The sequence below is a fragment of the Chiroxiphia lanceolata genome, chromosome 6, assembly GCF_009829145.1.
Source record: "Chiroxiphia lanceolata isolate bChiLan1 chromosome 6, bChiLan1.pri, whole genome shotgun sequence".
Lineage (NCBI taxonomy): Eukaryota > Metazoa > Chordata > Aves > Passeriformes > Pipridae > Chiroxiphia > Chiroxiphia lanceolata.
The window spans coordinates 18671406-18685245 of record NC_045642.1 but is presented as its reverse complement, the minus strand read 5'-3'; the positions used below and the strand labels follow the sequence as shown (position 1 = coordinate 18685245).

Below are 13840 nucleotides of genomic sequence, written 5' to 3'. Positions count from 1 at the left end.
AGCCCACTCCAATGCCTGACCACCCTTTCCATGAAGAAACATTTGTTTCATGTCTGTACAGAGATGCACTCTGGCTTTGTGGATTCACCACCCAGTGCCCCTCTCTGTGCAGATACAAAATTAACAAATACCGGGACACAGTGTGTGGATCAGCTGGGCTTGTGCCGACCCCAGGGCAGGGCAGGGTGCTGCAATTGGAGGACACAGTCTTAACCTGTGCCAGGGGAGGTTTAGGTTGGCCATTAGAGGAATTTCTTCAGAGAAAGGATGATTGGGCATTGAAATGTGCTGCCCGGGGAGGTGGAGTCACTGCCTCTGGAGGTGTTCAAGGAGAGACTGGACATGGCACTTAAGGCCATGGTCTAGTTGACGTGGCAGGGTTAGGTCATAGGTTGGGCTCCGTGATCTTGGAGGTCTTTTCCCGCCTAGCAGATCCTGTGACTGTGCGTTTTGGGAATCACACCCATCCCAATACGAGCCACGACTTTCCCCAGCAACCCCGTGACGGGACAGGCGGCCGCGCTTTGCGCATGCGCCATCGGCCGCTCTGGCCGCGGCCGCGCTCGCGGCTCCCCATTGGTCCGCCCGCGCGCCGCGGGCGCGGCCCAATGGCAGCGCTCGTTGTTGAGGGGTGTCGGGAAGAAGGCGTTGCCGAGGCCCCGCCCCTTCCCTTTCCTTGCCGCGCGGCCCTCGCGAGCGCACGCCCCAGGCCCGTGTCCCGCCGCCGCAGACAAAGTGAGTGCGCGGGGCTCTCCCCCCGCCCCCCACCCGCGGGAATGGTCGCGCCCGGCCCACCCGCCTCAACCCGCGGCCGCCGGCGGGGCTCGGGAAGGAGCACTGCGGGCGGGGGGGGAATGGCGGCCATGTGCTCTCGGGCCTGCGGCTGGGCCGGGGCTGACGGAGGGACGGGACGGGCTGAGCCGAACGCTGCAGTCCCTCGGCAGAGAGCGGGAGCGTTTGCCGGACTGCCGTGTGCGGGCCCCGTGTTGGCAGAGGGCGGGCAGAGTGCAGGGTGCGCGGGTGCTCCTGTGCAAGTGAAGCCAGAGCGCTGTAGCGGGCAGGGTGCGGGCATGGGCTCCCCTGGGCCCGCCCTGGGCTCTGAGGACGCCGCTCTCCTGTGTTGCAGGATGCGTTACGTCGCTGCTTATCTCCTCGCTGTGCTCGGGGGCAACGAGTCCCCTACGTCCAAGGACTTGAAGAAGATCCTCGACAGCGTCGGCATTGAGACGGACGATGAACGCATGAACAAGGTGGCGTTGCCTCTTAATTCCAGGTGGTCGTGTCCCAGCCAGCGCCAGACATTGGAACTGTTCCTTTGGGTTCAGTGTTCTGGTTGCCTCGCTGTTGATCTGCCCTTACTTTGTGCCCATGTTCGGTGGCCCTTACGTGTGTGATTTCTGAAACGCTGCTGAGCCAATCACAGCTGTTTTTACAACTTTAGTTAGAAGTCTGGTTTTCTTATTCAACACATGTCCTCTACAAAGGCCTCTTGTCAGTTGTTGATGACTTTTGGTTGTTCAGTCTAATCCTTCTCAGTGAGATGGTGGCTACAAATGAGTACACATTGAAAATAAGTTCTGTTCTGACATCATGTGTAGTCTGCACTTCCTGTTTGATTTTAGTTTCTGGTCAGTATTGATTCAGAACTAACACTTCTAAAGGCCTGGTTTTCGGTCATACATTCTTAGTGTGCTGTAAAGCACCATTTGTTTCTTCACCAAGAAACATAGGCAAATCCTAACGTGGACTTTGATGCTAAGATGTAGGAAGATTTTGAAAATAAATGCTGAAATGATTGTGTTGAAAGACAGACTTTTGAAGAAGAGAGTATTTTAACTAGAATGTTTCATGTAATAAACCAGATTTTTAGCATTGTGGACTTAAAAAATTAGTGGCCATGGGAAAAAGAAAAAAAAAAAACCAATAAAATGATCTTGTCACCTACCCCATACTTGTATGTGGAGTGTTTCCAGAGAGGTAGAGGTAAAAAGAAGTTATTTTCCCAGTTGGAAACAGTGTTTTACCAGAGGCTCAACCAGACAATGGGTTGGCTGAGCTGACAGCATCCTTTTCTTGGTTTGGGATGTTGGTTTGAACTCGTGATGCTCCTGTTTAAGTGCCAGGTCTTATGTCTTTGTCTTGTTTAGGTTTAATACCTTCATGAATTAATTGCTTTCTCTGATCCTCCAATATCTGGAATTTGTTTTGATCATAATTAATCCTTTTCTATTTGCATTGGCTGTATCTTAAGCCAGTGTAAATGAAGTGAAGTCTTCAAAGCACCTTTCTCCTGGATGGAGCAAGAATGCAGGCACAGTTTCACATGTCCCAGGCTCCCTGTGAGCAGAAGGTGCCTGTTGGAAAACTCTTGGTTGAAGTCCTTTGGCTTTGGCTACTCAGCAGTGTTCAGCACTGACTCTCGATAGCCAGGACTCACCAATAAGGTCTGGGGCATTATTTTTAAGTACTTGCTTGCTTTAGCAATGTTTGGGTTTGTGTTTTATACAATAGCCAGCTTGTTAACATTTGGTAAGGCTGGGAAGGAGATCCTGTGGTTTTTGGTACAGGACCCAGTGCTCCAGAGCCTCCCAGGGGGCATTAAGCAAGAGATGTTAACAGTCCCTCAGTGACTTACACACCATTAGTGGGGTTTGCTACTTGGCTCTACAACATCTGTGTATCCTCCTTTCTGCAAGATCCTTAGATTCGTTATGAATTTACCGTAACAGATTTCTTGAAAAAGCTTTCAAAGAAAAGTATAAAAGACTTAGTGGAAGTTTTCATTTCAATGTCCTGCTTCTTCCACTGAGAAATAAAGAACTTTGGGGCTGTGTAAGCATCAGGATGTAGCCATTGTACGTGATGATTAATCAGAACTTAATTAAATGTAGTTTATTCTCGTGCTGGTTTGAAAGTATTAACATTCTAAACTTTATTTACACAGGTTATTAGTGAGCTGAATGGAAAAAACATCGAAGATGTAATTGCTCAGGGTAAGTAGAGTCTCTGAGTGTTACAGGTAATTGTCTCTGCTACTTTGATAACTTAGATCTGAGAATGTGGAACTGCTGCCAGCTCCCTGATTGTTCGTCCATTTAGCTTTGCAGTTGAGGACTTCCATGCTGGATTGCAGCTGAATTGGCTGAAATCCAGGTCCATTCTAATTCCCTGCAGGTCAGTGCCAGTACCTGCTGGGTTTCGCTTGTGGACCACATTAAACTGGAGAACTTAAGCATGTATGAGCTTACTGGTGGTCTGCTCATGATGTAGTTTTCTGGACATGTTGACTGGAGGAAGAGTCAGCTTTCCTTCAGGGTCTCTGGATTTTTTGTGTTTGCCCACTTGTGTGCACTAATGATGTAAAAGGTAAAGAACACAGTGTGAGTTGGTATGGGGGGCACAGTTACACCCTCTGCGAGGAGCACAAATCTCTCCAGTGCACTTCTTCTAGAGCTCCTCGAGTCTGGCATTTCCTTTTTCCTGAGATAGGACTCTGAGTGCTGATTTCCATAGAAACTTGTGCTCTTACCAGAGCTGGAACTTTTAACATGAATTGGTTAAAGATGGAACTTTTAGCATGAATTGACTGGGTCATAGGGCTGAAGTAAAGCAGAGCTGAGGTAGTGCAAAGGTTTCCGATTAATGAATTTTTATTTTTTTGCAAGTGTGTAGGCACAAGGGAACTTTTAGGCATATTTTTTGCTTAAAGGTTGCCAGGACTTTGCCTGGCTTTGCTGTGAGGTCACGTGGACACTGCTGTCCACGTGATCTGAAGACCTAAGAGAGCTATTATGCATGACCTTACAACACACTTATGCTATCCCCTCCTATAATACTTTAAGTAAATTGTTTCTCAGAACATACTGACATGCATATGAAACATGTTTGTTTACTTTGCTATTTTATTAGAGCTTGAAGTAACATGGAATTATTTAGAAACTGATTCCCAGAAATTGGAATACAGGCAAACACGGTGTGTACATGACCTCTGAATGCCAAGGGAGCCTTGGTATGTGAAAGACAGATGCCAGAGAACTAGTAGGCTTTCCAAATAAGAGCATAAATCAGGAGTCTCAAAGGAGATGCAACAGTGTTCATAGCATGCTGGGGAATTTGTTTAAAATACTGTCCTCTTTGCCATAAATACGTCTTTCCCCTTCTCTCCTGTGTGATCCGGTCATGCCTTCAGGGTTCTCTATACCCTTAAAAAAAAAAAGGTGAGGGGGGAAAGCCAGTGCTGCCAATACGGTACTTCAGGGGTATATTATCAATTTCTGAGCTACTGTGCTGTATTCAGAGAACAGTCTTCATGGGTGTGCAAAATTGGATGTTTGCTACTATTTTTATCTGACAGGTTCTGGAATTAAAATAAGGCACTTTGTGTACAGAAGAAAACTTACCAGTAATGTGTTGCCTGTGTTCTTGGCATAAGCCTTTGTGAAGCTTAAAACTGTTGAGTGTTTCTCAGAGAATAGTTTATATTTATCAGGATGCAGTCTCTTGTACTTTCAGCAAATAGTGACAGGTTCAGTCCATGAGACAGGATCTGTTTTTTCTGCATTGTCATTTCCCTTCCATTTCCCCCGACCTCTGTGCTTGGGATGAGCATGTAAATACTTTGTCTTCTGTCCCTCTCAGGTAATGGAAAACTTGCCAGCATGCCGGCTGGGGGAGCAGTGGCAGTCTCTGCTGGAGGGGGCTCTGCTGCCCCTGCTGCAGCTGCTGCCCCTGCTGCTGGTGAGTATGAGTGGAGAGGCACGGGCAGCTCCTTTAGTTCAAATTTCAAGGCTCGTTCACTTTGGCAGTTCAGTATGTGATGGACACGTAAACTGAACAGTTACTTTTCCTTCGGGCAATCAGAAGCATTTGCTCTTTGTCCACCTTAAGAGTGGTCTGGCTTAGAACTGAGAATCAGACAGACTTGGTGGCGTAAAGCACATCCCTGCAATAGTGTCAGTGTCCCCTTGGTGTTTGTATTTGGCTGTTGAAAGGGATTGGGATGAACCATGGAGACTGAAGTGTCAATAATACGGGAGCTGAGATCACCAAAACTTGTATCGTGAAAATCTGTGGTGCAAAAAGTGTTTATACTGACCATTTGCTTGGTCTTTTTTTCCTTCAGCTGAGGAGAAAAAGGAAGAGAAGAAAGAAGAATCTGAAGAATCTGATGATGACATGGGATTCGGCCTATTTGATTAATTATTTGTTATAGAGAAATTATTAAAATGCTTTGTTTAAAATGTTTTTGAGTTTATTATTATTACCATACAAGTGCTGTTGGATTCAAACAGCTGTTCTTAAAATAGCTCTGACAGGCTTTGATTTTTATCTCTGTCTGCAACAGGTGTGTGAATTTTCTGCCAAGCCATTGGACTCAGCTATTAAAGTACTGAGGAAATGGCAAAGCTTGTGTGAACCTGGATGCTTGTTTTGACACTGGTGTTTCTTAAACAGTATGTGGAAGTGGAATCTACCTGATGTTAACCTTCTCCCAGTAAAGAGTCCCATGTATTCATCAATAATAGGACTTTATTTTTGAGGATCTGTTTTTTCAATTCCAAAACATGAAACTGAATGGACATCAGGTCTGGATTAGTCAGAAACATCATAATTTCAGAGCTCATTTTAAGACCTATTTCATCACTGTGCTAGATTTCTAAGATATAGGGACAGTACCAATAAAGTGCTTGACTGCTTGGGTTTCATGTTATATCCATATGCTTAACACAATCTCTAAGAAAAAACCCCATACTGCACTGAGATGAGTGTAAAGGTGCCCTTCCTGCTGAATGGCTGTTCTCAGGTAGCTGAGCTATTCAGGACATGAATCACCTTGATCTAAACAAAGAGAAACTTAACATGTCAGTGGTGGTTTTGGAGAACTGAAGCTGATCTCTGGTGTGCCCAGAAGAATTCATCAGGTTGGGAGGACAGTAAATTTTGCTTTATTAAGTGTCTTCTGCTAGAAGATGGTTTTGGCAGGCAACTTACCCAGAGTTCTTGTGGAAGTCATCTGTCAGTGTTAGAGTACAAACTGCACCAGTGATGATCTTCCCATGCCAGGTTTGCACAGGTGGTGTCACAAAGGTATCCTGGAGCAATGTGTACTGTGGAGCTCTTCTAATGTTGTTTTGGGAGGAAAAAAAAGGCACTAGCTGATACAGCTGTGTTTTTTATGACTCATTAGACTAAGCATGGCAAGTACTTCTGAGAGGAGAGATGGGTGAAATCCAAGTAGGAAAAAACTATTTTATCTCCCTGTGGTGCACTGAGAGGAAACGCCCAGTACTTCACAGCAGCCAAGGAAGAGAGCAGTTGAAAGAGCCTCAAAATGGCCATGATTTAAGCAACTAACCCTTGCTGCCCTTCTGTGCCTGCTTCAAGAAAAAACTACAGGAGATAACAGTGCCAATACCTTTCATCTACTTTGGCTCTTAAGTCCTATCATGGTGATCTGGTAGTAATGAAAAACACTCATGTTCACTGTAGTTCTCTGTCAGACTTGTAATAATGGCAATGGTTCAGCCCGGTGAGGGGTGCAGGTATACCTGTGTTTCTTTCTGTGGTGGTTTCTCCATTTCAGGTTACTGGAAAAGAATGGTTCTTTGATGTGACTTTACTGAGAGGTATCCCCTTGCCCCATATTGCCTTGCTTGGCTGCTGCAATAGCGAAGTTGATGTTTTCTCAGGAAGGGATGGCCCTGTCACACCAGTCAGCAGGGTTTTTCCACATACAAAGGAATTTGTTTCAATGGCACTGAGCTATTCGATGAGTTTGCTGTGCCCAGGCCTGTGGGATGACACTGAAATCTGTGGTGCCAGCTGCTGGCTATTGAGATTAAGGGGAGGAGTACAACTACAGCTAGATAACCTCTTTCTTCACCCTATTTTTGTCTGTCTGCTCTGTGTGACCTGTTAAACCTTGAGTTATGGACCTGATTCTGTGCTGGGTGTCCTTGTAACACTTTTAAATTCCTTCCTGAAAGTGCATAATTTTAATGAAAACTACTGTAGCTCAATCTGCTATGAAAGGACAGCTTATTTGGTAAACTGCTTAGAGAAGAAATTTTGGGGAGCAGCTCTCAGAAAAAGCACTGAAAATACAGCACTTGCTACATTATCTCAGGGAACCAGCGTTTGTAACATAACCACCTCCTAGGTGTACCTCGAGAAGGTCAGGGCACAGCTCTGCTCCAAGATTTCATACGTTTTACAAAATTGGCTAAAACCTCTGCATGGTAGATGTTTCTTGCGAAAGCAAAATCAAAACCTATTAAGCCTTCTTTCCCCTTACCTCTTTGTGAAACAGTTGTCACCTGATGGCTTTGTATATGAGCAGTGATGTGCCTGAAAGTCTATTGCAGATTTGTTTGGTACGCTGGATGGAGTTAACCTCTCCATTCTGCTGGTTTCAATGAGCTTCAGATATGAAGGAGCTGAGATTCCTACTCCTGCTCTGTAGTCACTGTTCTGAATTTTCAAGTGTCACTTGTGCCTTTTCAGACTTAGCAATGATTTCCAAAGGCAAGGGTACTGATGGGGTGGATGTGTTTATTCCACGATGCTGTCAGAGAAAACTAGTGCCTGCAAACACTTGGATTTGTGGCCTAGTCCATCCCCTTGAAGAATCAATTTTAGTTAGAACTAATTTGTCCTGAATTCTTCATAAAGAAAGGTTCAAGGGCATTGAAGAGAAGAGAAAGGGAAAGATAGTTTTGTGCCTGGAGATTACACTGGTAACTTATCATTACCAAAAATGACAGCAGGAGAGAGTGATTTAGTCATAGGCTTGATGTTGAATTGTGTGAGCTTTCCTCACTAGGACACAAATGCTGCATCTCAAATCAGCTCTGCCTGAAAATCATTGCTAACAAACACCATGGGCCAGGGAGAGTAACGTGACATCTTCACTACTTGGAAGGCAGGGAGAACGTCCTGGACACTACTGTAAAGCAATAAGCAACGGCTCCCTGGGGCCACTCAAATTGTTTCACTTCTCAAAACGTTTCACTCTTACTACTAAGGCCCAATTTTGCAAGCTGCTACATGCACACAGGCTGCTGAACTTGGTATGTCCGACTTACGCAGGGGAGAGATATCTGTTGTAGCTTTCCAAGAAGGAAAATTCAGTCCCAAGAGAGTAGGACAAGGGGACCAATCCTTTGCCTCAAGAGATGCTCCTATGAAGCAAGTGCCAAGTGTTTGTCATGGAATGGCCTGATACACACAAACATCACAGGTGAGAAAAAGACATCAGAGTCAGGCTTTCCAGTGGTGCAAAGTCCAACTCAATATGGGCTTTGTGACCACTACACTAGTCTTGCTGACTATGGGCAACAGTATTAAAGTAACATTCAGAAGTCTGTAGCAGACTGCCTGTCATCTTCCCTTGAATTCCCAATGGCCGGTATCAACCAGGGTCCTACCTGAAAAAACAAATAGAGATTGTTTGCTCGTACATTCTTATCTCATATGTACTAACTGCTCACCATTCCTTAGGCTAGAAAATAAACCAACAACAAGAGATTGCACACAAAGCTGCCTCAGTGGCATCTCAACATGTAAGGGCATGAGTGAACTTGCAATGTTCCAACAGGAGTTTGATACACATGAAAAGCTGCCTTGTAAATCTCGCTGATCTTGCTTATTGCCTCATTGTGAACAATAGCAGAACTATGGTACTTTCTTATCAAGGGGGAAAAAGATTAGTTTAGGGAGTTAATTTATTTTTGAGAAAAACACAGTTGTTTGCCAGCCTACTCGTGCCAGTGCCCAGGCAGCACTTCACAAGAGATTAGTGTTCACATGGTTCGTTTCATCAACCTGTTTCAGCAGGGCAGCATTAACCTACTCAAATAAGTAACCTTGAGGGCCAAGGCAGTGATGTAAACAACTCAGGATGAGATTGCTGTTGAGAAATCCAGTGAAACTAACCCCAGCGTTGTCACAGCACTGTTGTTTCTGTTTTCCAGATATGCTAGGAACATTAAGGTTTGTGAAAGGCCAAAAAAAGGGAGCAGAGTTGGCTTGAGAATGAAGATGTTCTTGTAGTTACAAGCATTAGGGAGGTATCTGCAAACAAGGTTCACTGCTCAGTTTTGCCACAGAATTCCACTAAAATCACAGCCCATTGACTGGTTCTTCTGCAGAACAATCCCTGTTCTGGAAAAGGCAAGACACGATGTTTTCTTTGGGTTCGACTACATGAAAATACCTCTCTGTGTCATCAGGAGCAGGGGGTGAAAGCACCATGATCATCTTGGTGTTAAGGGCCTTTAAGAGAGTCACAGCGCAGGTGTGCCAGTGCTCACTTCTCCAGGTGGAGGAGATGAGGGCTGACAGGGCTTACGTAACCACATCAAACGCAAAGGAGGAAGGAAATTGTACAGTTATAAGAGGAAGAGAGAGAAGGGTGGGTATGAGCAGAGGACTTGAGATCAGGAAGGTTAATTCTTTAGGTGCTCCAGAGTCAGCTAATATGTATTAAAGGTAGTTCCTGGCAGCTAGGTGAGGTGGTGGGCTCCAAGGCAGGACCTGTAAGGAAGATAAAGCTGTACTCCTGCCTGTCTGATGAAAGGAAAGCACAAACATTTAATGAAAAAACACTCTGTCTGTAGAGGCTGGAGTGTGATGCCTAACTTCACCTCAAATATTAGATTTATACAAGGGTTACCTGCTGATTTGGTTACTTCAGTCACCTGACTGTGAGGCAATAGACTGAGGCATTGAACAGCTATTCCTGCAACCTGGATGGCCTCTCTGTGAGGAGGGTATCAGCCTATGTTGTATCATTTGAAAGGATATTTGGAGTGGAAGGAACAGGAGAGGGGCTACTTGGATGACCTCCACTAACATAATTGGTGAAATTCCTGTGGGGAGGAAAGCCTGGCTTTGTTTAGTCTGGGGGCTGTTCAGGACAGGTATAACAGTATCCCAAATGAGAAACTTTTGACTGGATATAAGAAAACTAATCCAAAGAGCTTTATGCCATGATGAATTAAGTAGTTTTTTAAACTTTTGTAGGAAGTGCTTTTGCCCTATGTTGTTTCCATTAAAAAACTATCTATGCTTTTTGTTTTGTATCCCCCCAAACCTCCCTCCTGCTGATCTTGCCTTGTTGCTCTGAGTTGAGCAGTCTGCTTCTTGTTATGCTGATGCTTTTGATATCCCTGTAAACTTTCATAATTATCTAATTGTTTGAATGACTGTAATCTGTATTGTTTATGACAAGGGGATCTTTGCAGCTTCTGAAAGCTATTTTGATCTGCTAGCACTGGCCTTTCACCCAATGGTGCTCTGTGGTGAGCTGATACACTATGGGCTTGCTTGTGTAGAAGCACTACTGAAAATTGCAGTTGCCCTGACCAAAGGTAAGTGCTTTGGTGAGCTTAGACGCATATGGAGAAAAAAGGTTGAGAGAAGGTTAGCAAAGGCAAGCAACTGTGTGTGTTTTGGTGAGTAGTATATAACAGTATATAACTTCCTCATGAGGGGAAGTGAGTGGGGAGACACTGATCTCTTTGGTGACCAGTGGAAGAACCTGAGGGAATGGCCTGAAGTTGTGTCAGGGGAGGTTTACATTGGTACTAGAAAAAGGTTACTCACCTGGAGGGTGGTTGGGCTCTGAAACATGGTCCCCATGGAAGTGGTCACAACACCAAACATTCAAGAAGCATTTGGACAACACTGTCAGGCACGTGGTGTGATTCTTGGAGTGTCCTGTGAAGGGCCGAATTGGACTCAGTGATCCTTGGGGGTCCCTTCCAACTCAGGATATTCTGTGATTCTAAGAGTTTTGAGGCAGAGAAAGCTGTTAAGGGGGGGCTGCCAGTTCTTACGACGTAGCTGTGCCAAGTCTTGCCTACTTCTGGCTCCTCAGCTTTTTGTGGAAGGGGAAAGCTTTTCCCTTCCTCTCACGTTTCTTACCCATCCCCCGAAAAACCAAGGAAACCCCAAGAACTTGGAGCAGAAGCCTCCAATAATTAGCTTGTTTAGTGGGAGGAGAGCAGCCTGCTGCTCCGGTACAGGGCGAAGCTTGAGATGCTGCGAGAAGCAGCTGGCTCAGCCCCAGCCGCTTCGGAGCGGCGCTAGCACGGCTTTAGTAGCTCGATAGGCGGTGACTGTCCCCAGTGCCCACGGGCCGGGAACGGGGTTCACCGGAGGAAGGGTTGGGAGGAGGGGCCGGGCGATCCCGCCCCAGCCGGGGCTGCGGAGGGGCGGTGGCCGTGCCGGGGGCGGGCCCGACGGCCGGGCCGCCGCATATAAGTTCGGCCTCCGCCGCTGGTAAAGCCAGCGGCAAATCTTGCCGTGTTCCAGCCTTTCTAGCCCGGCAGCAGCGCCTCCCGCATCTCCTGCCTGTCCCAAGGCGGTGCGAGAAGAGACCCGCGACTTCCCCTCCCGCCGCGGCTGCTCCCCGCACGGCCCCCCCGCCTCCCGCGGGGCGCGGAGGCCATGTTCCCGCCGGACTCCACCTGGAATATCTCCTTCGCCGGCTGCGGCTTCCTAGGGGTGTACCACATCGGGGTGGCCAGCTGCCTGCAGGAACATGCCCCCTTCCTCGTCGCCAACGCCAAGAAGGTGTACGGCGCCTCGGCCGGGGCGCTCACCGCCACCGCCCTCGTCAGCGGCGCCTGCCTCGGTAAGCGCGGGGCGAGCCCGGCGCTCCTTCGCCTCTTCTTTCGCTACTGCTAATTTCTTAAGTACTGAGTAGCGAGGGGGGGTGTGTGCGTGGAAATAGCTCTGCGCCCTCCCGCTCCCGAAATGCGAGCGGCGCTTTGTTTTTCAGACCTTTTACCCCCAGCACACCCCCCCGCACTCTTCCCCCGGTCCCTGACGGGTGGCTGAGGTCAAGGAGGCCCCGACAGCAGGAAGTCGGCGCAGGGGTCCCGGTTCTGACACACACACACAAACACACCCCACCCCTCATGTAATGTGGGCTTGTTGGGCTCGCTTCGTGGGTTTGGCTTGCTTGGGTGTAGGTCTGGCGGGGTTCTTGGTGAGAAGAGGAGCCTCTTGCCATGTGGGCACCAGTTCTTGGTGGCCGCAAACGGGAGGCAAAGCATCTGGACGTAGAGACACCGAGCACCTGAGTACAGGTGAGAGTCGGACAGCATCTCTGAGTAGGGCATCTTTTAATCCGCATGTTTATTTCTGGAAGAGGGTTATTCCTTAGGGTATTGGGCACTGAGGAATTCTCTTGCCCTCTGCAAGAGCTAGATCTCCAGTTCAGATAGATGTTATCTCTGTTTTCAAGTTACAGAATAAACCTTAAAAAGTTATCTCTGAAGCAGACACGCAGTGTAGAGTGTCCGTGTGTCTGGGGAACAGCTGAAGAAAATGGCCTGTGGTGCCTCCTGGCTTTTTGTTGTTTTGCATAAGGGGGGAAGTCAACAAACCCGTGATAGAGTCTGTACTTGGAAGCTTTTATGTTTAGAATACAAATGCAGAAAAGTATCTTAAGCTTGAAAGGGAAATGTGGTGTCAGAGAATCAGGTATATCTATATAGTCTCAGAATTCTGAGCCTCTCCTAGAGCTGAGGGAAGCCAGAGCTGTCTACTGCTTGAAGTCCTCTCACTTTGATGGCAGGTGTTTTTCCACAGCACTTCCTTTTCTTTGGAGACAGGTACAGTTTTGAGATATAGCCTTTGTGCAGCACAAGTTAGCTTTTTCTGTGGAGTTATGTTTAGAATTTTCCTTCCTGACTACTTTGTTTACAGACGTGCCCAATGAAGCGCAACTGTAACTTCTGGAGCCTGAAGGGAAGCTTTTAACAGACCTTAGATGGGTTCAGATCACCATCTAAGGGCTCAAAAGCTGTAATAATGCCATGGTGCCAGCTTTTATTGTGGACAAGGGAAAAGGCCTCCCCTAATCCCTTCTTGTGTAGGGATGCATTTACAGATAGCTGCCAGGGGTTTGGTTGCTTTAATTACTGTTGCTTCTATTGAAGAGGTGACTGCCCAATTAGTTCCCTGAGGGGGTGGTCCCCGTGCCACTCGAAGGTGTGGCACAAGTGCTAGACAGGCTGATGGTAGTGCCCAAATCCTTTGCCTTGCTCAAGTGCTGAGTAAGCCTGTTATCATGTCTACCTTGCCCTTGCTATTTATATGTCCAGAACATCCACAGAGTGCCAGGGATTGCCCTCAGGTATCTCAGGGAGGCACCCAGCCTGGTAGAGAGCTTTCTGTGAATTGGAATAGGTTTTCCCACTCCCTATGAGGTACTATGGGTGGCCCCTCAGTTAGGGACCACCTTCTAGGAGGCAGCACTCACCTACCTTCTGAAGGAGGGCAAACTGTGATGTTTAAAGCTAGCCAGGGCTTGGATCTTGGGTGTTCAAGTTCAATCTTCAGTCTGATGTCTCTAAAATAGTTTTCTTCTGACTCAACTATGTGACTGGCATATACCTTGGGTGGAGAGCAGCTCTAAGGCCACAGAGTGGACTTCTGAAAGTAAAAGCAGATGGGGTGCGTGGCTGGCACATGGTATTCCTGCACTTTGTCCGTGTCATAAACCCTCTTGACAGTGCAGCTTCCAGGCAGAGGTCCAGAGGTTAGAATGAAATCACAGGGGGGAAAAGGGGACAGGGCAGAAGGTACAGCTGAGCCTGTACTAGGAGAGCAGTTCAATCTACAATCTAGTACAGGCTCTTGTAGGTATGCAGCTGTTTTCTGCTTGAGAGCTGATGTTATAGCCCATGGCCTTTGAATCTTACGGAAACTGCTACCCTGCACTGTCTGTTACCCTGTCCATCAAACTGGAATGCTAAATAGTGTCTCTTGATGGATGATAAGCAGAAGGGAATTTTGCAGAAGCTTTGCTTATTTGACTGTGTGTAGG

The 13840-nt window shown here is 47.0% G+C and overlaps 2 protein-coding genes and 1 non-coding gene across 4 annotated transcripts in view; all 3 read left to right on the top strand.

Moving 5' to 3' along the window:
* The first annotated feature begins 621 nt into the window (after nt 1–621).
* On the top strand, nt 622–5244 carry RPLP2 (ribosomal protein lateral stalk subunit P2). 2 transcript variants are annotated; one of them, XM_032691531.1, is made up of 5 exons: nt 622–735; nt 1127–1250; nt 2945–2993; nt 4639–4737; nt 5123–5244. In XM_032691531.1, the coding sequence occupies exons 2-5, from the start codon at nt 1128–1130 to the stop codon at nt 5197–5199; spliced, it is 348 nt and encodes a 115-aa protein (XP_032547422.1). In that variant the 5' UTR covers nt 622–735; nt 1127; the 3' UTR covers nt 5200–5244. The 2 variants fall into 2 exon arrangements, with proteins under 2 accessions (XP_032547422.1, XP_032547421.1); XM_032691530.1 differs by lacking the exon at nt 622–735 and adding an exon at nt 766–1012.
* On the top strand, nt 3152–3284 carry LOC116789113. Its single transcript, XR_004357896.1, has one exon. It is a non-coding gene; the product is annotated as a small nucleolar RNA SNORA52 (small nucleolar RNA).
* Nucleotides 5245–11280: 6036 nt separating the features above from the next.
* Nucleotides 11281–13840, top strand: part of PNPLA2 (patatin like phospholipase domain containing 2) — a 30101-nt gene continuing 27541 nt past the window's right edge. The window contains exon 1 of the mRNA XM_032690259.1: nt 11281–11638. Coding sequence (XP_032546150.1) covers nt 11452–11638 — 187 coding nt within the window. The 5' untranslated portion in view covers nt 11281–11451. The remainder of the gene's footprint in view (nt 11639–13840) is intronic.